This window comes from Petromyzon marinus, chromosome 62, assembly GCF_048934315.1.
Source record: "Petromyzon marinus isolate PM22_M1 ecotype Great Lakes invasive population chromosome 62, UKy_Petmar_22M1.pri1.0, whole genome shotgun sequence".
Taxonomy (NCBI): Eukaryota; Metazoa; Chordata; class Hyperoartia; order Petromyzontiformes; family Petromyzontidae; genus Petromyzon; species Petromyzon marinus.
Genome location: NC_133728.1, coordinates 2763624 through 2791498, shown reverse-complemented (window position 1 = coordinate 2791498; position 27875 = coordinate 2763624). Strand labels below are relative to the sequence as shown.

General features: G+C 56.0%; 1 protein-coding gene across 1 annotated transcript; it reads left to right on the top strand.

The window, feature by feature from the left end:
• The first annotated feature begins 731 nt into the window (after positions 1–731).
• Positions 732–24719, top strand: LOC116957836 (uncharacterized). The gene is made up of 10 exons (XM_076053666.1): positions 732–1764; positions 2168–2251; positions 3579–4299; positions 7296–7438; positions 7607–7838; positions 10933–11071; positions 12071–12171; positions 17203–17607; positions 19917–20124; positions 24562–24719. Exons 1-10 carry the CDS (start codon positions 1591–1593, stop codon positions 24641–24643), a joined length of 2289 nt encoding a protein of 762 aa, XP_075909781.1. The 5' UTR covers positions 732–1590; the 3' UTR covers positions 24644–24719.
• Positions 24720–27875: the final 3156 nt, after the last annotated feature.

Here is a 27875-nt window from a genome sequence, read left to right as displayed (position 1 = left end):
CCGGGTGGTGGGGGGAACCCGCAGACTTAACGAGGGCCACAACAACAACAAATGATTTCCACCAGACCCCACGTCCGCACTCGCCCGCGCGAGGTGAGTTCCAGGTGTTGGAGGTTCTAAACGACGCGGGGTCCGGCCACATCCTGTAGGCCTGGGGGCCTCGCCCACGGGGCGACGCGGAAATCTTTTCCCACCGCCACCACCCCGCCGTCGCCACCGCTGTTGTTGTTGTTGTTGTGGTGAGTGCTGGTGAATGGTGGTGAGTGATGGTGAATTATGGTGGTAGTGGTGGTGAATGATGGTGGTAGTGGTGTTGAATGGTGGTGAATGATGGTGGTAGTTGTGGTGAATGGTGGTGAATTATGTTGGTAGTGGTGGTGAATGATGGTGGTAGTGGTGGTGAATGGTGGTGGTAGTGGTGTTGAATGGTGGTGGTAGTGGTGTTGAATGGTGGTGGTAGTGGTGTTGAATGGTGGTGAATTATGGTGGTAGTGGTGGTCAATTATGGTGGTAGTGGTGGTGAATGATGGTGGTAGTGGTGTTGAATGGTGGTGAATGATGGTGGTAGTGGTGGTGAATGGTGGTGGTAGTGGTGTTGAATGATGGTGAATTATGGTGGTAGTGGTGGTGAATGGTGGTGGTAGTGGTGTTGAATGGTGGTGAATTATGGTGGTAGTGGTGGTGAATGATGGTGGTAGTGGTGGTGAATGGTGGTGGCAGTTGTGGTGAATGGTGGTGACTTATGGTGGTAGTGGTGGTGAATGGTGGTGGTAGTGGTGGGTAATTATGGTGGTAGTGGTGGTGAATGATGGTGGTAGTGGTGTTGAATGGTGGTGAATGATGGTGGTAGTGGTGGTGAATGGTGGTGATAGTGGTGTTGAATGGTAGTGAATTATGGTGGTAGTGGTAGTGAATTATGGTGGTAGTGGTGTTGAATGGTGGTGGTAGTGGTGTTGAATGGTGGTGAATTATGGTGGTAGTGGTGGTGAATGATGGTGGTAGTGGTGTTGAATGGTGGTGAATGATGGTGGTAGTGGTGGTGAATGGTGGTGGTAGTGGTGTGGAATGGTGGTGAATGATGGTGGTAGTGGTGGTGAATGGTGGTGGTAGTGGTGGTGAATGGTGGTGGTAGTTGTGAATGGTGGTGGTAGTGGTGGTGAATGGTGGTGGTAGTGGTGGTGAATGGTGGTGGTAGTTGTGGTGAATGATGGTGGTAGTGGTGTTGAATGGTGGTGAATGATGATGGTAGTGGTGGTGAATGGTGGTGGTAGTGGTGTTGAATGGTGGTGAATGATGGTGGTAGTGGTGGTGGTAGTGGTGGTGAATGGTGGTGGTAGTGGTGGTGAATGGTGGTGAATGATGGTAGTAGTGGTGGTGAATGATGGTGGTAGTGGTGGTGAATGGTGGTGGCAGTTGTGGTGAATGGTGGTGGTGAATTATGTTGGTAGTGGTGGTGAATTATGTTGGTAGTGGTGGTGAATGATGGTGGTAGTGGTGGTGAATGGTGGTGGTAGTGGTGTTGAATGGTGGTGAATGGTGGTGGTAGTGGTGGTGAATGGTGGTGAATGATGGTGGTAGTAGTGGTGAATTATGTTGGTAGTGGTGGTGAATTATGTTGGTGGTGATGGTGAATTATGGTGCTATTGTCATGGTAGTGACTGGTGCGGTGGCTCTCTCTCTGTGCCAGACGCGTTGGCGCACTCGGGAGGGCTGAGTCTGCTGCTGCTGGCCGGAGAGAAAGCGCTCAAAGGCTCTCCCTCCGAGGTGAGAAGCACTCCCGCTGGTGGTGGCGGCAGTCATCTCGGTCAGCCGACCCGTGGCACCTGCTGGGCCTGCCCCGTGACCTCCTGCCGGCGGGGGCGTTCGACGCCTCGCGTGGCCTCGACGTGCACCTGGCCCGGCACTGGCGCCGTGGTGACGTCGCCGCCGCCGCCGCCGCCGCCCGGTGGCGAACGGCGGTTGTTGGTGATGGCGGCGGCGGCGTTGGCGGTGGTGCTCTGCCCGTATCTGGGAGCTGTGTGCCTCTGCGCTCAGCGTTTTGTGCCGAGCGCTCTCTGTGCCGGACCGTTTGAATCACCGGCCGCCCGTGCCTGTGACCGCCTCTTCTCGGCGTCCCGTTTCACGATCTGGACCCTCCCCCCCCCTCCCGCCGTTGGCTCCCGCGCAGGTCCCATCGACGCAGACCCACCAATCGCGTCGCTCCGCTGCAGCGGAGGAGCGCGGGATCTCCGCCCTCTTTCAGCTCGCCGAGGTACAGACCCAACCCCCCCTCCCGCCCCCTCCCTCCCTCCCACCCCTCCTCCCTCCCCCTCCTCCCCACCCCCTCCTCCCTCCTCCCTCCCACCCCCTCCTCCCCTCCCACCCCCTCCTCCCTCCCTCCCTCCCCCTCCTCCTCCCTCCCTCCCACCCCCTCCTCCCTCCCACCCCCTCCTCCCTCCCTCCCTCCCTCCCTCCTCCTCCTCCCTCCCTCCCACCCCCTCCTCCTCCCTCCCTCCCACCCCCTCCTCCCTCCCTCCCCCTCCTCGTCCCTCCCTCCCTCCTCCTCCCTCCCTCCCACCCCCTCCTCCCTCCCTCCCACTCCCTCCTCCCTCCCTCCCACCCCCTCCTCCCTCCCTCCCCCTCCTCCTCCCTCCTCCCTCCCTCCCTCCCACCCCCTCCTCCCTCCCTCGCCCTCCTCCCACCACTCCCTCTCTCCCTCCCCTCCCTCCCGCCCCCTCCTCCCTCCCTCCTTCCCCTCACCTCCCTCCCTCCTCTCTGCGTTCGTGTGTGTACGTACGTGTGTGCGTGTGTGTACATGTGTGTACGTGTGTGTACGTGTGTGTACGTACGTGTGTGCGTGTGTACGTGTGTACGTGTGTACGTGTGTGTACGTTGAACTTCTTTCGCCACCGTGCTGAGCCGACGGCGCTAACCGTAGGTGCGGTGTACGGCAGGTCCTCGCTGAATGTGTTTGCACGACACCCCTTCGCCGTTGGGGAACGCTCGCCTAAACAGCAACGCTCTCTCTCATCGCTCTCTCCCCTCGCTCTCCCCACGCTCTCCCCTCGCTCTCCCCTCGCTCTCCCCTCGCTCTCTCCACGCTCTCCCCTCGCTCTCCCCTCGCTGTCCCCACGCTCTCTCCACGCTCTCCCCACGCTCTCCCCTCGCTCTCCCATCGCTCTCCCATCGCTCTCCCATTGCTCTCCCCACGCTCTCCCCACACTCTCTCCACGCTCTCCCCACACTCTCCCCTCGCTCTCCCCACGCTCTCCCCTCGCTCTCCCATTGCTCTCCCCACGCTCTCCCCACGCTCTCCCCACGCTCTCCCCTCGCTCTCCCCTCACTCTCCCCTCGCTCTCCCCTCGCTCTCCCATTGCTCTCCCCACGCTCTCCCCACGCTCTCCCCACGCTCTCCCCTCGCTCTCCCCTCACTCTCCCCACGCTCTCCCCTCGCTCTCCCATTGCTCTCCCCACGCTCTCCCCACGCTCTCCCCACCCTCTCCCCATGCTCTCCTCTTCCTCTCCCCACGCTCTCCTCTCCCCACGCTCTCCCCTCGCTCTCCCCTCGCTCTCCCCACGCTCTCCCCCACCCTGCCCAGATGTGCTCCGACCGCTTGTCCACCGACGCCCCCGACGGGAGGCCTCCTCCTCCTCCTCCTCCCCCCCCGCGTCCGTCGCCCGCGCCGCCACCCCGGCCCGCCGCGGGCGCTCCCGCGGCCGCCGCGGCCGCCCCCGGCGGCGCCGGCGGGAGGCCCGGCGCGGCGCGGCGCCGGCGCCGGAAGAGACGCCAGCGGCTCGGCCAGGACGGGGTTCGTCCGGCGGGCGGCGGGCACGCCGGCGACCGTCGCGCCGCGGCCCACGACTCCATCGTGGACCTCACCATCGACTCGGTCGCCAAGGGCGGCGGCGACGACGGCGACGACGACGGCGACGACGACGACGACGAGGAGGAGCAGCAGGAAGAGGAGGAGGAGGAGGAGGAGGAGGAGGTGGGCGAGAGGTTGCCGCGGCAGCAGCTGCCGCCGCTCCTCCTGCCGCTGCCGCCTACTTCCCCGCCAAAGGCGGCCGCCGCCGCCGGTGGCAGGAAGTTGGCGGCGAGGGCGGAGCGGTTCGCTTTGGAGGCTGCAGCGGGAGGAGGAGGCGGTGGAGGAGGAGGTGGAGGAGGAGGAGGAGGAGCGGAGGAGGAGCAGCAGGAGGAGGAGGAGGGGACGCACGGAGGGAAGAGACGGGGAGGGGAGAGCGGGAGGGTGCGGTTGATGGCAGTCGAGCGCCGCCACAAGGAGGAGCTCAGCACGGACGTTGAAGCCGACGTTCAGCACGGTGAGGGCCGGTGATGCGGTGCGAGGAGGCGGGGGTGGGGGGGGGATCACGTGGGGCGGTGAGGGTGGTGAAGGGTGCGTGGGGCGACGCTCACGACAACGAGCGGAGCGCCGGGCGGATGAAACGCAGCGAGTTGGCGCAGTGAGGGGGGGGGGGGGGGCACAGCTGACGCACCTGCGAGTCGTCCCGGCCAACCCGTGGCACCACCCGCAGCAGGCTCTGTCCCGTGACCTCCTCGTGACCTCCCCGTGACCTCCCCGTGACCTCCCCGTGCCCTTCGACACTTCACGTGGCCCCGGAGTGGGGGTGGTGGCGATAGTGGTGGTGCTGGGGGTGGTGGTGATAGTGGTGGTGATGGTGGTGGTGATAGTGGTGGTGCTGGGGGTGGTGGTGATAGTGGTGGTGATAGTGGTGGTGATAGTGGTGGTGATAGTGGTGGTGCTGGGGGTGGTTTAACTCGTGGTTTCGTGGTAATTAATTGAAGGTGGAGGGGTTACCAGCCCCTCACACCCGTCCAGAGCCCCCGTTTAGCCCCTGTGGTGGACACATATGCCATGAGGGGAGGAGCCAATTAAAATTGGATCTCCCCCCACAGCACTGTCCACGACAGAGTTGCCCGTCCGGCACCGCGAGGAGGTAGGGGGTTGTTTTGCCCCAGGAACAGGTTTGCAGATTTGCTGAGCATTTCTGTGAGGTCCTGGGGGAGGGAAAATCCCTCAGCCAGGAAAACATCGTGGCACAAAGTGAGGATGACCCTGCTGAGGCTGCGGTGCCTCAAATATTGGAAGAAGTCACCTCCTGTGAGTGGCTGGCTGAGGTGCCATCTGTTGAGGAAGTACTGAAGGCGATCCGGAGTCTGAGACCAGGAAAGGCAGCGGGCAGAGATGATCTCCCAAGCGAAATGCTGAGGGAGGGTGGCGTTTGTGCACAGACTGCCCTATATGACATCATAACAACAGTCGGGACCACTGGACGGGTTCCGCAGGATTGGAAGGATGCCCTGGTGGTCCCCCTTTTTAAGAAGGGGGACCGCACAGACTGTAACAACTACAGGGGCATCTCACTCCTCAGTGTGCCGGGAAAGGTCCTGGCAAGGATTATTCAGCATCGCCTTGCCAGGCACGCTGAGGAGAGGCTTGCGGAGCCCCAATGCGGTTTCAGGAAAGGGCGGTCCTGCACAGATGCCATATTTTCTGTCCGTCTGCTACAGCAGAGGTGTAGGGAATTCCAACAAGACCTACATCTCTGCTTTATTGACCTGGTCAAGGCCTATGATACCATCAGTAGGCCTGGGCTCTGGGTCGTTCTTCGTGCTTTTGGAGTACCTGACCCTCTGCTCACGATCATTAAGGACCTTCATGATGGTGAGCGGGCCCGGGTAAAACTACGTGGCCGGGAGTCAGAGCCATTCCCTGTACACCTTGGGGTGCGACAGGGATGTCCTCTGGCTCCCACATTATTTAACATCTATTTTGACCACGTAGTTCGTGAAGACTTCAATATCTGTACCGGGGGAATCTCCATATGGTACAGATATAATGGGAGGCTGATCGATGCCCGGGTGCGGTCAAGGGATGGCTCCCTATTGCTCAACCATGTTATGTATGCCGATGATTTGGTAATAGCTGCTCATTCAGAGGAGGAGTTGGAGACGCTGCTGCTGAGACTGGAGCATGCAACTAAGAGATGGGGCCTTACCATCAGCCCCACCAAAACTAAGCACCTGCCTAGGTATTTTGTACCATCGGACACTCCACCCCCACAACTCCCAATCGGTGATGGGGCAGTTGTGGAGAGAGTGGAGAGTTTCCCATACCTGGGCAGTGTGCTTATGACTGGCTCCAGTTTAACAGCAGAGGTCTCACTCCGAATCAGTCGAGCGGCAATATCTTTTCATCGGTTGCGTAACGCTGTGTGGAAGCTACCTGGTCTGTCGCTCCGCACTAAGCTTCAGGTCTTCTTGGCCACGGTCATTCCTTCACTTCTCTACGCTTGCGAAACGTGGACCCCCCTAATGGAACATCTTCGCCGGTTAGAAACATTTAGGCTGGCCTGCCTACGATCCATCCTGGGTTTAACCAGACTGGATTGTGTGAGGAGCTCACAAATCCTTGAAAGATCTGGGCAAGGTCCCATCGGTGAGCTCCTCCGGCGGGCAAGGCTGCGATGGCTGGTCATGTAGCCCGCATGCCCAGCCACCGCATGCCGAAACAGCTTTTGTTCGGCCGGATTGAGGGGGCTAAGTGGGCGCGGCATGGGCTAGAGAAGAGATGGAGTGATGTGGTACAGGAGGACCTGGAGCTGAGTGGACTTGCCGATGACTGGTACCAGCGGTGTCAAGATCGGCCTCTGTGGAGGAGGCTCGTGAAGGATGCTACTGGGCAGTTGGAGGTAGTCGCCCTCCAACAACAACGGAGGGCGGAGGAGCGACGCTCAGCACAATGAGCGGAGCGCCGGGTGGCTAAAGCACAGCAGGTTGACACAGTAGGGGGCACAGGTGGTGCATCAGCCAGTCATCTTAGTCAGTCGACCCGTGGCACCTGGGTCTGCCCCGTGACCTCCTGCCAGCGGGCGTTCGACACTTCACGTGGCCTCAGGGTGCACATAGCCTGGCACAAGCGTCGTGGTGACGTCACCGCCACTTAGTGGCGAATGGCGGTTGTTGTTGTTGTTGCTGGGGGTGGTGGCGATAGTGGTGGTGGGGGTGGTGGCGATAGTGGTGGTGCTGGGGGTGGTGGTGATAGTGGTGGTGCTGAGAGTGGTGGCGATAGTGGTGGTGCTGGGGGTGGTGGTGATAGTGGTGGTGATAGTGGTGGTGATAGTGGTGGTGCTGGGGGTGGCGGCGATAGTGGTGGTGCTGAGAGTGGTGGTGATAGTAGTGGTGCTGGGGGTGGTGGCGATAGTGGTGGTGCTGGGGGTGGCGGCGGCTGCTGCTGCTGCTGCTGTTGTTGTTGTTGGGGGCGTCACGATGGAGTTTGTGTGTTTGTGCGCGTCAGGTTTTTTCAATATCAGGAAAGTGAAAATGGAGGCGAAGATGGACGATTCTAGGCAAGAGCGGGCCGCAGCGGAGCCGCCGGGCCCGGTCGCTGCGGGCAACGCCGCGGTGAAAATGGAAACCCTTGACGATGGTCACGTGACTGTAAGTATGACGGCACAATGGCGCGCGAACGTTGCGCCAACGCCGGGAGAGCGGTTGCTCAACGTCGGCCCAGCGTGTCCCGCGTTTCCCGGCTGAACGCGCGTTGGCGTGGGCGCCCCGTCGCTCACCGCCCCCCACCCCCCCCTCTCCACGCCTTTGCTCCGGCAGGCCAAAGCGAAACACATTACCTCAGCGGACGGCGTCGGCGGCTTTGCCCAGCGTGCCCTGCAAAGAGGCTGCCCCGCCGCCGGAGCCTCCCACGATGCACCGGGGCTGGGCGGCGGCGGCGACGGCGAGCAGAGCGGCTCCAGGAAGTCGAAGCGCACGTGCAAGGGCGCTCTCTACAAGACGCTGGTGCTGGAGGGGATGCTCACGACGTTGAGAGCCAACCTCGACCGAGGTGGGGGGTGGGGGGGGTTGGCTCTGCGTGCCTGTGTGTGCGTGTGTGTGTGCGTGTGTGTGTGTGCGTGTGTGTGTGCGTGTGTGTGTGCGTGTGTGTGTGTGTGTGTGTGCGTGTGTGTGTGTGTGCGTGTGTGTGCGCGTGCGTGTGTGTGTGTGTGCGTGCGTGTGTGTGTGTGCGTGTGGGTGCGTGTGTGTGTGTGTGTGTGCGCGTGTGTGTGCGTGTGTGTGTGCGTGTGCGTGTGTGTGCGTGTGTGTGTGCGTGCGTGTGTGTGTGTGTGCGTGTGTGTGCGCGTGCGTGTGTGTGCGTGTGGGTGCGTGTGGGTGCGTGTGTGTGTGTGTGTGTGCGTGTGTGTGTGCGTGTGTGTGTGCGTGTGTGTGTGCGTGTGTGTGCGTGTGTGTGCGTGCGCGTGCGTGCGTGCGCGTGTGTGTGTGCGTGTGTGTGTGCGTGTGTGTGTGCGTGTGTGTGTGCGTGTGTGTGTGCGTGTGTGTGCGTGTGTGTGTGTGCGTGTGTGTGCGTGCGCGTGCGTGCGTGCGCGTGTGTGTGTGTGTGCGTGTGTGTGTGCGTGTGTGTGTGCGTGTGTGTGTGCGTGTGTGTGCGTGTGTGTGCGTGTGTGTGTGCGTGTGTGTGTGTGTGTGTGCGTGTGTGTGTGTGTGTGCGTGTGTCCGCAGGATTGGAAGGATGCCCTGGTGGTCCCCCTTTTTAAGAAGGGGGACCGCACAGACTGTAACAACTACAGGGGCATCTCACTCCTCAGTGTGCCGGGAAAGGTCCTGGCAAGGATTATTCAGCATCGCCTTGGCAGGCACGCTGAGGAGAGGCTTGCGGAGCCCCAATGCGGTTTCAGGAAAGGGCGGTCCTGCACAGATGCCATATTTTCTGTCCGTCTGCTACAGCAGAGGTGTAGGGAATTCCAACAAGACCTACATCTCTGCTTTATTGACCTGGTCAAGGCCTATGATACCATCAGTAGGCCTGGGCTCTGGGTTGTTCTTCGTGCTTTTGGAGTACCTGACCCTCTGCTCACGATCATTAAGGACCTTCATGATGGTGAGCGGGCCCGGGTAAAACTACGTGGCCGGGAGTCAGAGCCATTCCCTGTACACCTTGGGGTGCGACAGGGATGTCCTCTGGCTCCCACATTATTTAACATCTATTTTGACCACGTAGTTCGTGAAGCCTTCAATAGCTGTACCGGGGGAATCTCCATATGGTACAGATATAATGGGAGGCTAATCGATGCCCGGGTGCGGTCAAGGGATGGCTCCCTATTGCTCAACCACGTTATGTATGCTGATGATTTGGTAATAGCTGCTCAGTCAGAGGAGGAGTTGGAGACGCTGCTGCTGAGACTGGAGCGTGCCACTAAGAGGTGGGGCCTTACCATCAGCCCCACCAAAACTAAGCACCTGCCTTGGTATTTTGTACCATCGGACACTCCACCCCCACAACTCCCAATCGGTGATGGGGCAGTTGTGGAGAGAGTGGAGAGTTTCCCATACCTGGGCAGTGTGCTTATGACTGGCTCCAGTTTAACAGCAGAGGTCTCACTCCGAATCAGTCGAGCGGCAATATCTTTTCATCGGTTGCGTAACGCTGTGTGGAAGCTACCTGGTCTGTCGCTCCGCACTAAGCTTCAGGTCTTCTCGGCTACGGTCATTCCCTCCCTTCTCTACGCTTGCGAAACGTGGACCCCCCTGGTGGAACATCTTCGCCGGTTAGAAACATTTAGGCTGGCCTGCCTACGATCCATCCTGGGTTTAACCAGACTGGATTGTGTGAGGAGCTCACAAATCCTTGAAAGATCTGGGCAGGGTCCCATCGGTGAGCTCCTCCGGCAGGCAAGGCTGCGATGGCTGGGTCATGTAGCCCGCATGCCCAGCCACCGCATGCCGAAACAGCTTTTGTTTGGCCGGATTGAGGGGGCTAAGCGGGCGCGGCACGGGCTAGAGAAGAGATGGAGTGATGTGGTACAGGAGGACGTGGAGCTGAGTGGACTTGCCGATGACCGGTACCAGCGGTGTCAAGAACGGCCTCTGTGGAGGAGGCTCGTGAAGGATGCTACTGGGCAGTTGGAGGCAGTCGCCCTCCAACAACAACGGAGGGCGGAGGAGCGACGCTCACAACAACGAGCGGAACGCCGGGTGGCTAAAGCACAGCAGGTTGGCACAGTAGGGGGCACAGGTGGTGCATCAGCCAGTCATCTCAGTCAGTCGACCCGTGGCACCTGGGTCTGCCCAGTGACCTCCTGCCAGCGGGCGTTCGACACTTCACGTGGCCTCACGGTGCACATAGCCTGGCACAAGCGTCGTGGTGACGTCACCGCCACTTAGTGGCGAATGGCGGTTGTTGTTGTGTGCGTGTGTGTGTGTGTGCGTGTGTGTGCGCGTGCGTGTGTGTGTGTGTGCGTGTGGGTGCGTGTGTGTGTGTGTGCGCGTGTGTGTGTGCGTGTGTGTGTGCGTGTGTGTGTGTGTGTGCGTGTGTGTGCGTGTGTGTGTGTGTGTGCGTGTGTGTGCGCGTGCGTGTGTGTGTGTGTGCGTGTGGGTGCGTGTGTGTGTGTGTGTGCGTGTGTGTGCGCGTGCGTATGTGTGCGTGTGTGTGCGTGTGTGTGTGTGTGCGTGTGTGTGTGCGTGTGTGTGTGTGCGTGTGTGTGTGTGCGTGTGTGTGTGTGTGCGTGTGTGCGTGTGTGTGTGTGTGCGTGTATGTGTGCACGTGCGTGTGTGCGCGTAGTGGGGAGCGGTGGTGGTGCAGCGGTCGGCGCCACGCCGCGCTACGAAACCCCCGGGGCGACCGGAGTTCGATTCCCGCTCACGGCCAGCACCGGCGACGATTTGTCTTGAGCCGGTCCTGGGCCCTCCCCTGGGTCGACTCAGCCTCGAATGAGTACCTGGTGTTAGCGGCGCGTAGTAAACATCGCCACTGGGGAGACAAAGGCGGCCGGGCGCGCTGTCGGCCACCCGCCCCAGTGTGCCACAGCGGCCGGCCTTCATGGGTACCGCTACTCGCTGCTAACAGCGCTTGCCCCAACAGTCTTGTTAACCCTCCGCGGGGGGGGGGGGTGGGGGCGGCCTCACTCCGTGTCTCTGTGTTGCAGGCAAGAAGGGCTTGCGGAGCCTTGGGGAGGAGCCCCACAGGAGTCGGGAGGAGGAGCAAGTCTCGCCCGTCTCGCCCGTCTCGCCCGTCTCCCCGCGACGTCTCAAACGCACGCGCAGCAAAGACTCCGACAAGCCACGGTGACCGCGCGCGTCTGCGTCCGTGTGTGCGCGTGTGTGTGCGCGTGTTAAATGCGTGTGTGCGCGTGTGTGTGTGCGCGTGTTAAATGCGTGTGTGCGCGTGTGTGTGTGTGCGCGTGTTAAATGCGTGTGTGCGCGGGTTAAATGCGTGTGTGCGTGTGTGTGTGTGCGCGTGTTAAATGCGTGTGTGCGCGTGTGTGTGTGCGCGTGTTAAATGCGTGTGTGCGCGTGTTAAATGCGTGTGTGTGGGTGTGCATGTTAAATGCGTGTGTGTGTGTGTGCGTGTTAAATGCGTGTGTGTGTGTGTGCGTGTTAAATGCGTATCTGCGCATGCTCGGCCACCGCGTGTGCGCCAAGCAGCTTCTGTTTGGCCGGATAGGGGGGCCGGGGGGCTAAACGGGCGCGGCACGGGCTAGAGAAGAGATGGAGTGATGTGGTACAGGAGGATGTGGGATAGGAGGACGTGGAGCTGAGTGGACTTGCCGATGACTGGTACCAGCGGTGTCAAGATCGGCCTCTGTGGAGGAGGCTCGTGAAGGACGCTACTGGGCAGTTGGAGGCAGTCGCCCTCCAACAACAACGGAGGGCGGAGGAGCGACGCTCACAACAACGAGCGGAGCGCCGGGTGGATAAAAACGCAGAAAGTTGGCACAGTGGGGGGGGGGCACAGGTGGTGTATCGGCCAATCAGCTCAGTCAGTAAACGCATGGCACCTGCAGGGTCTGTCCCGTGACCTCCTGCCAGCAGTGAGCCTTCGACACTTCGCGTGGCCTCAGAGTGCACCTAGCCTGGCACGAGCGCCGCGGTGATGCCACTGCCGCTCGGGGCCACCCAGTGAACGCCCAACGTCGGATCGACGTTGGGGAGCGGTTGGAAACGGCGATTGTTGTCATCGTCGTTGCGTCCGTGCGTGTACTCGCTAACAGCACTTGCCCGTACAGTCTGTTGAGGCTACACACGGGGGGGCGGGACCTTCGCCTTTGTGGTCTGCGTGCGCAGGCTGGGCTCACTGCAGAAGGAGTTGGAGGAGAAGCTGAGTCGACTTCCCACGTCGCAGCCTCCCAGCAAGAAACCGCTCACTCGCTCGCCCGCAGACAGAGGTGACGGCTCGCAGGGTCGGATGAGCTACGGTTCAAGGATGACCGCTAGGGGGAATGGGGTCAGGAAGTTCCACCACCGCCGCTATCATCATCATCACCACCACCGCCACCACCACCACTATCACCACCACTATCACCACCACCGCCAGCACCACCACTATCACCACCACTATCACCACCACCGCCACCACCACCACTATCGCCACCGCCGCCAGCATCACCACTATCGCCACCACCGCCAGCATCACCACCACCACCACTATCACCACCGCCGCCAGCACCACCCCTATCGCCACCACTCCCAGCACCACCACTATCACTACCAGCACCACCATTATCACCACCACCACTATCACCACCTCTATCGCCACCACCTCCAGCACCACCACTATCACCACCACCACTATCACCACCACTATCACCACCACCACTATCGCCACCACCCCCAGCACCACCACTATCGCTACCACCCCCAGCACCACCACTATCACTACCAGCACCACCACTATCGCCACCACTCCCAGCACCACCACTATCACTACCAGCACCACCACTATCGACACCACCCCCAGCACCACCACTATCACTACCAGCACCACCACTATCACTACCAGCACCACCATTATCACCACCACCACTATCACCACCTCTATCGCCACCACCCCCAGCACCACCACTATCGCTACCACCCCCAGCACCACCACTATCGCTACCACCCCCAGCACCACCACTATCACTACCAGCACCACCACTATCGCCACCACCCCCAGCACCACCACTCCCAGCACCACCACTATCACCACCACCCCCAGCACCACCACTATCGCCACCACTATCACCACCACTATCGCCACCAGTCCCGTCGCTGCCGCCGCCCATACTTCACCATTACGGCGCGTGATGAGCGTTCTTCTCATCAGACCCCCATGGTGCACACAATCTGTGCAGTCTCCAACTCGTACATCGTACACTCCGGCCTCTCTGTGGATGTGAGCAGGGAATGGAGCTCGGGTCGCCGGGTTGACGGCGCAGAGCGGCTAACCGCTGCGCCTACCACGGGTCACGCACAGAGATAAAGATCCCCTGTGTAGCCTGAACGGGCTGTCGGGCCAAGTGCTGTTTAGCGAGTAGCAGCACCTATGAAGGCCGGGGATGGGTGACCAGTACCACGCCCGGCCGGCCTTTGTCTCCCCAACGCTGATGTTCGCCACCAGGTGGCGGTGAGGTCACCGCGGCGTTTGTGCCAGGCTAGGTGCACTCTGAGGCCACTTGAAGTGTGGAAGGCCTCGCTGCTGGCAGGAGGTTACGGGGCAGACCCAGCTGGTGCCGTGGGTTGACTGACTGAGACGACTGGCCGATGCAACAGCTGGTACTCATTTGAGGCTGAGTCGACCTAGGGGAGGCCCAGGACCGGCCCAAGATAATCGTCACTGATGTTGACCGTGAGCGGGAATCGAACCTGGGTCTTTAGATTCATAGCGCAGCGCGCTAACCGCTACACTACCGCCATACACCCTCTCCCACACTATCACATTCTCTCACACATTCACACACACTCACATACACTCTCTCTCACACACAAACACACACACTCACAACAACCGCCGTTCGCCACTAAGTGGCGGTGACTTCACCACGACGCTTGTGCCAGGCTAGGTGCACGTTGAGGCCACGTGAAGTGTCGAATGCCCGCTAGCAGGAGGTCACGGGGCAGACCCAGGTGTCACGGGTCGACTGACTGAGATGATTTGCTAATGCACCACCTGTGCCCCCTTCTGTGCCAAGCCACCCGGCGCTCCGCTCGTTGTTGTGAGCGTCGCTCCTCCGCCCTCCGTTGTTGTTGGAGGGCGACTGCTTCCAACTGCCCAGTAGCATCCTTCACGTGCCTCCTCCACAGAGGCCGATCTTAACACCGCTGGTACCAGTCATTGGCAAGTCCACATCCTCCTGTACCACATCACTCCATCTCTTCTCTAGCCCGTGCCGCGCCCGTTTAGCCCCCTCGATACGGCCTACATGACCCAGCCAACGCAGCCTTCCCTGCCTGAGGAGCTTACCGATGGGACTTTGTCCAGATCTTTCAAGGATTTGTGAGCTCCTCACACAATCTAGCCTGGTTAAACCCTGGATGGATCGTAGGCAGGCCAGCCTAAATGTTTTTAACCGGCAAAGATGTTCCACGTTTCGCAAGCGTAGAGGAGGGAGGGAATAACTGTGGCCGAGAAGACCTGATGCTTTGTGCGGAGCGACAGACCAGGTAGCTTCCACGCAGCGTTATGCAACCAATGAAAAGTTAATGCCGCTCGATTGATTCAGAGTGAGAGCTCTGCTGTCAAACTGGAGCCGGTCATGAGCACACTGCCCAGGTATGGGAAACTCTCCACTCTCTCCACAACTTCCCCATCACCAATTGGGAGTTGTGGGGGTGGAGTGTCCGATGGTACAAAATACCCAGGCAGGTGCTTAGTTTTGGTAAGGCCCCAACCTATTCGTGGCAAGCTCCAGGTTCAGCAGCAGTGCCTCCAACTCCTCTTCTGAGTCAGCAGCAATTACCAGATCATCGGCATACATAACTTGGTTGACCAATAGGGAGCCATCCCTTGACCACACCCGGGCATCGATCAGCCTCCCATTGTGTCTGTACCAGATGGGAATTCCTCCGGTACAGCCATCGAAGACTTCACGAACTACGTGGTCGAAATAGATGTTAAATCATGTGGGAGCCAGAGGACATCCCTGTCGCACCCCAAGGTGTACAGGGAAAGGCTCGGACTTCCGGCCACGTAGTTTTACCCGGGCCCGCTCACCATCATGAGGGTCCTTAATGATCGTGAGCAGAGGGTCAGGGACTCCAAAAGCACGAAGAACAACCCAGAGCCCAGGCCTACTGATGGTATCATAAGCCTTGACCAGGTCAATGAAGCAGAGATATAGGTCTTGTTGGAATTCCCTACACCTCGGTTGTAGCAGCTGGACGGAAAATGTCATCTATGCAGGACCGCCCTTTCCTGAAACCGCATTGGGGCTCTGCAAGCATCTCCTCAGCGTGCCTGGCAAGGCGATGTTGAATAATCCTTGCCAGGACCTTTCCCGGCACACTGAGGAGTGAGATGCCCCTGTAGTTGTTACAGTCTGTGCGGTCCCCCTTCTTAAAGAGGGGGACCACCAGGGCATCCTTTCAATCCTGCGGAACCCGTCCAGTGGTCCAGACTGTTGTTATGATGTCATATAGGGCAGTCTGTGCACAAACGCCACCCTCCCTCAGCATTTCGCTTGGGAGATCATCTCTGCCCGTTGCCTTTCCTGGTCTCAGACTCTGGATCGCCTTCAGTACTTCCTCAATAGATGGCATCTCAGCCAGCCACTCACAGGGGGTGACTTCTTCTCTCACAACAACAACCGCCATTCGCCACTAAGTGGCGGTGACGTCACCACGACGCTTGTGCCAGGCCATGTGCACCTTGAGGCCACGTGAAGTGTCGAACGCCCGCTGGCAGGAGGTCACGGGGCAGACCCAAGTGCCACGGGTCGACTGACTAAGCTGACTGAGATGACTGGCTCATGCACCACCTGTGCCCCCTACTGTGCCAACCTGCTGTGCTTTAGCCACCTGGTGCTCCGCTCGTTGTTGTGAGCGTCGCTCCTCCGCCCTCTGTTGTTGTTGGAGGGCGACTACCTCCAACTGCCCAGTAGCGTCCTTCACGAGCCTCCTCCACAGAGGCCGATCTTGACACCGCTGGTACTAGTCATCGGCAAGTCCACTCAGCTCCACGTCCTCCTGTACCACATCACTCCATCTCTTCTCTAGCTTGTGCCGCACCCGTTTAGCCCCCTCGATCCGGCCGAACAAAAGCTGTTTCGGCATGCGGTGGCTGGGCATGCGGGCTACATGACCCAGCCAATGCAGCCTTGCCTGCCGGAGGAGCTCACCGATGGGACCTTGCCCAGATCTTTCAAAGATTTGTGAGCACCTCACACAATCCAGTCTGGTTAAATCCAGGATGGATCGTAGGCAAGCTAGCCTAAATGTTTCTAACCGGCGAAGATGTTCCAATAAGGGGGTCCACGTTTCGCAAGCGTAGAGAAGGGAGGGAATGACTGTGGCCGAGAAGACCTGAAGCTTAGTGCGGAGCGACAGACCAGGTAGCTTCCACACAGCGTTACGCAACCGATGAAAAGATATTGCCGCTCGACTGATTCGGAGTGAGGCCTCTGCTGTTAAACTGGAGCCGGTCACACACACACTCTCACACACACTCTCACACACACTCTCACGCACACTTTCACACACTCTCATACACACTCTCACGCACACTTTCACACACTCTCACACACACTCTCACACACACTCTCACACACACTCTCACGCACACTCACGCACACTCTCACGCACACTCTCACACACACTCTCACGCACACTTTCACACACACACTCACACACACTCTCACACACTTTCACGCACACTTTCACACACACACTCACACACACTCTCACACACACTCTCACACACACTCTCACACACACTCTCACGCACACTTTCACACACACACACACACACTCTCACACACACACTCTCACACACACACACTCTCACGCACACTTTCACACACACACACACTCTCACACACACACTCACACACACTCTCACACACACTCTCACGCACACACTCACGCACACTCTCACACACACTCTCACACACACACTCTCACGCACACTTTCACACACACACTCTCATACACACACTCACACACACTCTCACACACACTCTCACACACACTCTCACGCACACTTTCACACACACACCCACTGACACGCTGCGGGGCAGGGTGAGAACATACAAACTCCACACAGAGAGAGAGAGAGAGGCGCCCAGGTCGGGAATCGAACCCAGGGATTCTCGCTGTGAGGCCCACTTGCATCACCGCCGCCGCCACCCTGATCCGTACTCTCACCCTCTCTCCCGCTCGCCCTCTATCCCGCTCACCCCCTCACCCACTCGCCCTTCTCTCACCCCCCACACCATCCCTAGGCGGCCCATCTTCCAAGAAGCAGCCGTTCCACAAGATCGTGAGCAAGTACAAGCACAAGCGGGACTCCGGCCCCGCTTGCAGGCCCTCCGCGTCCGGGCCGCCGCCGCCGCCGCCCACCACCTCCTCCTCCTCCTCCTCCTGCTCCTTCGGCGACCCCTCGACCCCGGGCCCGTCGGGGAGGCCCTCCTGCCCGCGCGCCCCCCACGGAGAGGCGCGCGTCGGGGCGCCGGCCTCCCCGCGCTCCCCGGTCTCGCGCAAGGCCGGCGCCGCCCCGCCGGCCCGCCGCGGCCCGGGCAGGCTGCCCACGGCGGGCAGCCTCACGGGCAGCCAGAAGAGGAAGGCGCGAAAGTCTCGAATCACCCACCTGGTCCGCTCGGCCGACGGGCAGCTCTCGCCCACGTCAGGTGACGGCGCGCGTTTGGCGGGGGGAGGGGCGGCCGCGGCGGCGTCGATATTTGTTGAAGGAACGACCCTGGCTATCACAAACGATCGTGCGACGAGGTGGCGGCTCGTCGTCGTTGCCGTCGTCGTCGCCGTCGAGTGGAAATTCAAAGCAGTCGAGTAACTGTGATCCACAATAGAGGTTTTTCGGGTCAGCTCGCGTAAATATATGAAATGTGTCGTCGTTAAAACCCGCCACCACCCGACACGGCCGACTAGTAAGGGCTGTCACGTAAACAGAATTGTGGCCAGTTCCCCACGAGTACAGCAACATGGTTGATCGCGAAAGCCTCCCGGTTGAAGTAACTGTGATCGCTCGTCGCTTCTTAACCAGATCAACTAAACTGTGAACAGTGTTTCACTTCACCAGGTGTCGGGTACATCGCTGTTGTCCACCTTAAAATCGTCATTTAGATTTAAAAAGTACAGCAACATGTTGATCGCGAAAGCCTCCCGGTTAAAGTAACTGTGATCGCTCGTCGCTTCTTAACCGGATCAACTAAACTGTGAACAGTGTTTCACTTGACCAGGTGTCGGGTACATCGCTGCTGTCCACTTTAAAATCGTCATTTAGATTTAAAAATTACAGCAACATGTTGATCGTGAAAGCCTCCCGGTTGAAGTAACTGTGATCGCTCGTCGCTTCTTAACCGGATCAACTAAACTGTGAACAGTGTTTCACTTCACCAGGTGTCGGGTACATCGCTGCTGTCCACTTTAAAATCGTCATTTAGATTTAAAAAGTACAGCAACATGTTGATCGCGAAAGCCTCCCGGTTGAAGTAACTGTGATCGCTCGTCGCTTCTTAACCGGATCAACTAAACTGTGAACAGTGTTTCACTTCACCAGGTGTCGGGTACATCGCTGCTGTCCACTTTAAAATCGTCATTTAGATTTAAAAATTATTTTCGTTAGAACTGCTTTGTGTGCGCCTCGATCCTTGTCCTTCCCACCGCACCTCCCCATTAGCACGGTTGAATATGTGCGGTGCGAAAGAAGTTCACCATACATCAACATGCATAGAGACACAGAGACGCCCATAGAGACCCACATAGACCCATAGAGACCCACAGAGACACCCATAGAGACCCACAGCATGGTTCGCTACATACGGTGCGAAAGAAGTTCAACATTCGTACATATGTATAGACTCCCAGACACCCAGACCTACAGAGACCCATAGAGATCCAAATAGACCCATAGAGACCCACCCAGACCCACAGAGACACCCATAGTGACCCATAGCATGGTTGGCTACATACGGTGTGAAAAAAGTTCAAGATACCTACATACATAGAGACCCACACACACTCATAGAGACCCATACACACCCATAGAGACCCACAGACACCCAGACCTACAGAAACCCACAGAGACACTGATGGAGACCCATAGCACGGTTGGCTACACACAGTGTGAAATAAGTTCAACACACGCACATTAGCACGGTTGGATACATACGGATGTTGTTCCTGACTTACAGTACCCCGGTGTTTACATATTGAGTTGTACCTGCGGTGACTGCTATATCGGGGAGACGAAGCGACATGTCTCTGACCGAATTCGCGAGCACAAATCAGATTTGAAACACGGCAGAACGAATTCTTCTGCCGTGGCTGATCACTGTTACAACGCTGTGGGCGATCATGATATTTTTTCTCCGATACAAAGGTACTCTCCAAACCTACCGGTTATTATCAGAGATTTGTCCACGAGGCCATCCAGATATACAAACACAGACACAACTTCAACCGAGAGGATGGTTTCAAATTGAGCAACCATTGTAAAGGTGTTATAAATCGTGTCAAACGTTAGCTGCCTTTTAATTGTACAGCAATTCTCAGTGGTGGTATGCCAAACTTCAGATGTTTCCTCCGCATGTGTTGGTAGTCCACCACAGCCTTCCACTCTTGACTCAGCCCTCACACCCACTCACGCCCCCTTTATGACTCCTCCCCCCCCTCCCCCTTAACCTACATATAAACCCTATCGTATCAGAGCTGTGTACTCTACACAGATCTTCTGCTTGTGACTGTTCCACCTGAAGACGGAAGCTTGTGTTGCCTCCGAAGCGTCGTGATTTAATTATTCTATTTAATTTCATCTCGTTTTTATTTTAAAACCAAAGAATACGGTGCGAAAGAAATTCAACACGCGCGCGCACGGAGTCCTGGGCCCAACGTAATGGACGCTCGCCCCACGCGCGGTTCACACCTAGCGCTCCGTCGGTCTGCGTTTTTATTTTCTCCCCCCCCCCGCCCCCCCCCGCAGACCGGCCGCGGCCGTCCGCCGCGTGCCCGTCGGACCGCGGTGCGGCCTCCGAGGGGAGCGCCTCGGTGCCGGGCACCCCCACGGACGCCTCGGCGGCGGGGTCCTCGTCCGTGCCGGGCACCCCATCGGACGCCTCCCTGGGGTCCTTGTCGAGCTTCTTCAGCCTGGCCGCCCTGGCCGAGGTGGCGGCCATGGAGACGACCTCGAGGTGCGCGAGGGCCGTTGGTTCGCTCCCGGGGCCTCCCCGAGAGCGACGCAATGCCCCCCCCCCCCCCCGCCGCGTGCCCCTCTCTGCAACTTGCAGACAAGTCCCGGCACAGCAGCAGGCGTCAGGGTCGGGATCGAACCCACGACCTCCTGTAGACCAGGCGAGGTAGTTAACATCTCATAGCCACCATGGGATCGAACCCACGACCTCCTGTATACCAGGCGAGGTAGTTAACATCTCATAGCCACCATGGGATCGAACCCACGACCTCCTGTAGACCAGGCGAGGTAGTTAACATCTCATAGCCACCATGGGATCGAACCCACGACCTCCTGTAGACCAGGCGAGGTAGTCAACATCTCATAGCCACCGTGGGGTCGAACCCACGACCTCCTGTAGACCAGGTGAGGTAGTTAACATCTCATAGCCACCGTGGGATCGAACCCACAACCTCCTGTAGACCAGGCGAGGTAGTTAACATCTCATAGCCACCATGGGATCGAACACACGACCTCCTGTATACCAGGCGAGGTAGTTAACATCTCATAGCCACCGTGGGATCGAACCCACAACCTCCTGTAGACCAGGCGAGGTAGTTAACATCTCATAGCCACCATGGGATCGAACACACGACCTCCTGTAGACCAGGCGAGGTAGTTAACATCTCATAGCCACCGTGGGATCGAACCCACGACCTCCTGTAGACCAGGCGAGGTAGTTAACATCTCATAGCCACCGTGATGATGATGATGATGTTAATCAGTTTGTATAGTTGCAACCCATACAGTTTTCCCGTATTCTTGTACAGGGGAAATTGAGGACAAAAAATGTCATGTCTATTTTTTGTTTTGCTCCCTTGTGATGGGACTTTGTAGGATGAAAGTTGCGACTTATAAGGGGCACGGGGTGACCAATAAGGTCTGAACTGGTCTGTAAGGCACTGATAAGGGGGCTTACAGATATGTAGTAGTGTAGTGTATAGTGTAGTGTATAGTAGCGTATAGGATGAACGTTGAGATTTATAAGGGGCACGGGGTGACCAGTAAGGTCTGAACTGGTCTGTAATAAGGTAGGGCACTGATAAGGGGTTGACAGGTATGAGTTGGCATTACATGAACCACCAGCAGCAGCATCGTCCCGTGCTGCGCTACCATGACCTGGCAGGATCCCCCCTGGGAAGGAGTCTTGAGGCTCGGCGGGGTCTCTCCTGGCCCCAAGGAACTCAATCGCGATCATAAATAACAATCCTTTATCACGGGACCCCCTATTTTGTTGTTGCGAGTTATCAAAGTATGGAAATAGTATTTATAATAGGTGTTTGTACCCTTTTCCTGGCGATTTCAAACAGTAGCCGAATCGAGTCTGCATTGACCACACGTGCCTGTGGTTAAACATGGCTCTGACGATATGAGCATCGTTTTTGGCCTTGTATCAGTGCCACACCAGATAAGTAATATTTAACAAACTTTTTTTTAAACACGCTTTAATGAAATGCACTAGTAGTAATGGCAAAACTCTACAACTCCAGGAATTGTCCCCGAAGCTTGCCACAACGTAAGGGGACCGTGGCCAATCACAGCCAACGTCAGTTGACCGTGTACAATTAGACCCAAAGCCGAAAGATAACATGTAAAAAAGAATGTTTAAAAAAATATATATTTTTTATGACAATATAGGATTGTCATAAGTATGACACAAGTATACCAGGTTTGCAGTCGATACCACATTGGGAAGTGGGTTACAATTGAGTTACAAGATTTGAGACGACAACAACAACAACAACAACAGACGGAGTGAGTTAAATGAAAGCGTGTAAAAATAAATGCCAAAAGGGGAACGGCACAAAGACAATGCCGCAAGTATCAGTGGGCACTCACAGAATGGGTCGAGCAGCAATATCACGAGATACTTCTTTTGCCAGTTATAAAAGTATGAAAAATAAAATAATAAAAATCTAAAACAATACAATTCTCGCGACGTTTCGACTGCAACACAAGCAATCATCATCAGGTGTGATGATTGCGTTTACATGCCAATTTCTCACATTAACATCACTTCTTTATGAGCCTTGAGCTACACCCATTTCAAACCTTTTGAAACAGTCTGCCTCAGCAGTAGACCATCGCTTTCACACCTGATGATGGACTCTTGTGTGGTGCGCCCGAAACGTGATTTATTTTATTTTATACCTACCACGTGACTTTACCGAAATGACCTAAAGAGTAAGAGGAGTTGTTGTTAAGATGTTCAAACACCAAATAGAGGAAACCTTTTGCAAGGGAATCAAGTTATAGCATTAGCCACACGCAGCACTTGTGGTGATCATGCAAACATGGCTCTGATAACAATGATCTATGATGGTGATCATGCAAACATGGCTCTGATAACAATGATCTATGATGGTGAACATGCAAACATGGCTCTGATAATAATGATCTATGATGGTGATCATCCAAACATGGCTCTGATAACAATGATCTATGATGGTGATCATGCAAACATGGCTCTGATAACAATGATCTATGATGGTGATAATGCACACATGGCTCTGACAACAATGATCTATGTTGATCGTGATCATGCACACATGGCTCTGATAACAATGATCTATGTTGGTGAACATGCAAACATGGCTCTGATAACAATGATCTATCTTGGTGAACATGCAAACATGGCTCTGATAACAATGATCTATGATGGTGATCATGCAAACATGGCTCTGATAACAATGATCTATCTTGGTGAACATGCAAACATGGCTCTGATAACAATGATCTATGATGGTGATCATGCAAACATGGCTCTGATAACAATGATCTATGTTGGTGATCATGCAAACATGGCTCTGATAACAATGATCTATGGTGGTGATCATGCAAACATGGCTCTGATAACAATGATCTATGTTGGTGAACATGCAAGTATGGCTCTGATAACAATGATCTATGATGGTGATCATGCAAACGTGGCTCTGATAACAATGATCTATGATGGTGATCATGCAAACGTGGCTCTGATAACAATGATCTATGATGGTGATCATGCAAACGTGGCTCTGATAACAATGATCTATGATGGTGATCATGCACACATGGCTCTGATAACAATGATCTATGATGGTGAACATGCTTACATGGCTCTGATATCAATGATCTATGGTGGTGATCATGCACACATGGCTCTGATAACAATGATCTATGTTGGTGAACGACTGATTGGCCTACACCAGAGACACTTCAGCCTCATTCATGGCCTAGTCTCACCACCAGCGTCAGACCAGAGAACAACTGAAAGTTGAACAGCACAGAGACAATGCCGCACGTATCGGAACACTTACAGCTCGGGTTGAGCAGCTCTAACAAGAATAATACGCTTAGGTTCTTTCGGTGAAGTCACGTAGAAAATAAACTCAAATGGTAACGGAATACGAAGTTTCGTTTGCAGCACAAGTGACCATCATCGGGTAAGAATCAATGCTAGATTTGAAGCTTTCGTGACTGCAAGGATCCATACTCTTTGGTTCTATTCGGTAGTGACTTTACCGAATAGAACCAAAGAGTAAGAATCAATGATTATAAGCACAGACACGGGAACAGCAAATAGGCAGACGCACGTGCAGAGAGAGAGACGCGCACCATAATAATATAATTAAACGTTTGAACCCCTTTCAGGAAAGAAAACGGCCGTTGTGTTCAGGCGTTAAGACGTTCAAACTAGTCTGCACTAGCCACACGTACTTGTGGTGAAAAAAAGATGCTCTGATTGACTACGATAATGAGCCATTAATGTCTGTGTGTCCCGTGCTTGACAATGTCGATCCACGTTGACCAGCCCCCCTCATTAATAACCATGAGCTGCTGACGTCACTCAACATGGAGCACCCCCCCCCTCATGAATAATCATGAGCATGTGACGTCACTCCACATCGAACAGCGCCCCTCATTAATAATCATAAGGTGACGTCCTCCAAATGGACACCCGCCTCCCCCGCCATTAATATTAATTAGCGAGTGACGTCACTCCACATGGGGGAGGGGGGGGCGAGGCGCCTCCTCCCCACCTCCTCGGCGTCAACTCACAACCCTCACCACCACGGCAGAACCCTCACGTCATCACGTGATCTACGTCACGCTGTTGAGACATCGAAGTAAAAAGGACGTCGTGATTGATGAGCAAGGGATTATAAACCTTTAAATTCAAGAAGTCTGTGTCACCACGGCCTTAATAATTGCACACGAATTGATGCAATGTACATATCACGTCGCGCTCTGCTTTTTTGACTTGCAAGTTTGAGATTTTAGTGCAATACACCCGTCCTTGGACGGGCAAAAGCCTCGTTAATAATAATAATCATGATGTTGCATTGCCTTTGAAGCTGATTGGCCTACGCTTAGCGTGGTTTGTAACCTCTTTTGCATTGTCGCTTTCGTTTCACAGACCCCAACCAACCAATCGTACGAGAGAAAGTCAGGCCAAAGAGATCTCCCAGACCCCCCTCTATATCTCATGTATGGACTAGTCCGTCCCATCCCCCAACACTGCTGGAAGCTTCCACATGTACCCAGGTGGGGGGGGGGACGGGGGGGGTGAAGGGAGGGGTGGCTCAGGGTTGGGGCTATAGGAGGGGGGGAGGGGGGGTATCGTGGAGCGCCCATCTGGCGAACGCTCGTTCATCGTCAGCGTCGTCATCATCATTGTTATCATTGTCATCATCAACGTCATCATCATCATTGTAATCATTGTTATCATTGTCATCATCAACGTCATCATTATCATCATCATTATCATCATTGTTAACGTCATCATCATCGTCATCATTGTCATCATCATCAGCATATTCATCAGCCTATTCATCATTGTCATCATCATTGTCATCATCATTGTTATCATTATCATCATTGTAATCATCATCATCGTCATCATCACCGTCATTAATATCGTCGTCATCATCATCGTCATGGTCTTCATCGTCAACATCGTCATCATTGTTATCATCATCATCAACGTCGTCGTTGTCACTATAATCATTACGATATTACTTTCCCTGTGCTCGCAGAATCCTGGCGATGTTGATTGCGTCTGAGGAGTTAATTTAGATTTTTAGCGAACTGCACCCCCTTTGTCGACTGAAGTTTTGATCTTTTTTTTCCTCCTTGAAACACTTTAAAGGTGAACATTTTAAGGATGGTTAACGACGTTTAAAGACAAAGGAAAAAAATAAATTAACGACCTACGGTATTTTGATTTAAAGCTTTCGTGACTGCAGGGATTCATATTCTTGGTTCTTTCGGTAAAGTCACCACCACGTAGAAGGGAAACAATGAAATAATTCTCACGACGTTTGGACTGCAACACAAGCTGTGGTCTTCACACCTGATGATGATTGCTTGTGTTGCAGTCGAAACGTCGTGAGAATTCTACCGAAAGCACCAGGAATATGACCTACGGTATATATATTTAAAAAAAAGCGCGTGGCGGTTAACTTTTGTGTTATGCATTGTAGCTGCGGCAGAAGGACGCACGCCGGTTACGTTGCTGTAGACTGGTCCGCATCCCAACGAGCGGTCAGTTGCACGCAACTCGGTTGCACGCAACTCGGTTGCACGCAACTCGGTTGCGGTGCAACCGTGCATCGCTCGATGCTTGGACGTCAGCCTGCAGTTGCACGCAGCCGGTTGCTCGACGAAGGGCCGCAGACCGCTACCCCGAGTGTGCGGTCTTGACGCGGCTCGGTTGCGTGCCACCGGTTGCTCGCAGCCACGTGCCACCGGTTGCGTGGAACAGGGCAAGCGGCGATCTCACACGGCAGCGATTTGTTAGCGACGGATTTCATCATCATTGTCATCAACGTTATCGTCGTTGTTGTCGTCATCGTCGTCGTCGTCGTCATCATCGTCGTCGTCATCGTTATCATTGTCGTCATTATCATCGGCACCATCGTCATTATCGTCGTCGTCAATATCATCGTCGTCGTCGTCACCATCGTCATCATTATCGGCAATGTCATTGTCGTCATCGTCATCATCGTCACCATCGTCATTATCATTGTCGTCAATATCATCGTCATCATTGTCACCATCGTCATCATTATCGTCAATGTCATTGTCATCATCGTCATCATCATCACCATCGTCATTATCATTGTCAATATCATCATCATCATCGTCACCATCGTCATCATTATCGTCAATGTCATTGTCATCATCGTCATCATCGTCACCATCGTCATCATTATCGTCATTGTCATCATCGTCATCATCGTCACCATCGTCATCATTATCGTCATTGTCATCATCGTCATCATCGTCACCATCGTCATCATTATCGGCAATGTCATTGTCGTCATCGTCATCATCTTCTTCGTCGTCACCGTCACCGTCGCGCGTTGGCACGGCTGCGATTGATCGTCACGACCCCGAATCGCCGGCGGCGGCAGAAGGCGGTCGACAAGCGGCTTGCGGTGGTGCGGCGGTGCGGGGGGCTGCCCGCGCCGATTTTCTCACCGCAGGTTTGGCCGCCGAGGTGTGCGGGACGCGGCCTTCGATGTCTCCGGCTCGGGGAGCGTGGGCTTGCAATAGACGCTTCGCTTCTTAATCACCGCCACCGTTTTGCGGTTTGAGGACCCGGCAATCGCGGGCCCGCCCCTCGTAGATTCAACATCTGTTGTTGTTGTTTTTTTTTTCCCTTCGTACAAACTAATCCTCCGACGAGTTATTAAATTCGAGGCGGTTCCTCGGAGGGACGGAACCTCCCTCCCGCACCCCCCTGGTTCCTGTCACCTCGCGATTTGGCCCGCGACTTAATTTCACGAAATGGATACCGCCGCCGCCGCCGCCACCACCACCGCCACTTCAACCACCGCCACCACCACCTACTGCCACCATCACGCCGCCACCACCAACGCAAAAATCAAGTCACGGATTTCAGCATCAGAGGCACGATTGAGACTCGGGGAGACCGGGTCTCAGGGTCAGAGCCTCCGATTGAGACTCGGGGAGACCGGGTCTCAGGGTCAGAGCCTCCGATTGAGACTCGGGGAAACCGGGTCTCAGGGTCAGAGTCTCCGATTGAGACTCATGGAGACCGGGTCTCAGGGTCAGAGCCTCCGATCGAGACTCGGGGAGACCGGGTCTCAGGGTCAGAGTCTCCGATTGAGACTCGGGGAGACCGGGTCTCAGGGTCAGAGCCTCCGATTGAGACTCGGGGAGACCGGGTCTCAGGTTCAGAGCCTCCGATCGAGACTCAGGGAGACCGGGTCTCAGGGTCAGAGTCTCCGATTGAGACTCGGGGAGACCGGGTCTCAGGGTCAGAGCCTCCGATTGAGACTCGGGGAGACCGGGTCTCAGGGTCAGAGCCTCCGATCGAGACTCATGGAGACCGGGTTTCAGGGTCAGAGTCTCCGATTGAGACTCGGGGAGACCGGGTCTCAGGGTCAGAGCCTCCGATTGAGACTCATGGAGACCGGGTCTCAGGGTCAGAGCCTCCGATTGAGACTCATGGAGACCGGGTCTCAGGGTCAGAGCCTCCGATTGAGACTCGGGGAGACCGGGTCTCAGGGTCAGAGCCTCCGATTGAGACTCATGGAGACCGGGTCTCAGGGTCAGAACCTCCGATTGAGACTCGGCTTGAGAGACTCTACGTACAAACGGTCCCCTGAGACGGGATGGAGAATTCTTCCCCCTGGCTCCGCCCTCGGTGACCTGCGGCAAATCGCTGTCGTCAGCGACAACTGAACGACGTTTCATTCCGTG

What these genes read in the sequence shown, in the direction of transcription:
- LOC116957836 (XM_076053666.1), top strand. Translation starts at nt 1,591, where the DNA reads ATGTTGGTAGTGGTGGTGAATTATGTTGGTGGTGATGGTGAATTATGG. An exon ending in TCAAAGGCTCTCCCTCCGAG is followed by an intron (nt 1,765 to 2,167) that starts GTGAGAAGCACT and finishes GCTCCCGCGCAG; the next exon opens with GTCCCATCGACGCAGACCCA. An exon ending in TTGACGATGGTCACGTGACT is followed by an intron (nt 7,439 to 7,606) that starts GTAAGTATGACG and finishes TTGCTCCGGCAG; the next exon opens with GCCAAAGCGAAACACATTAC.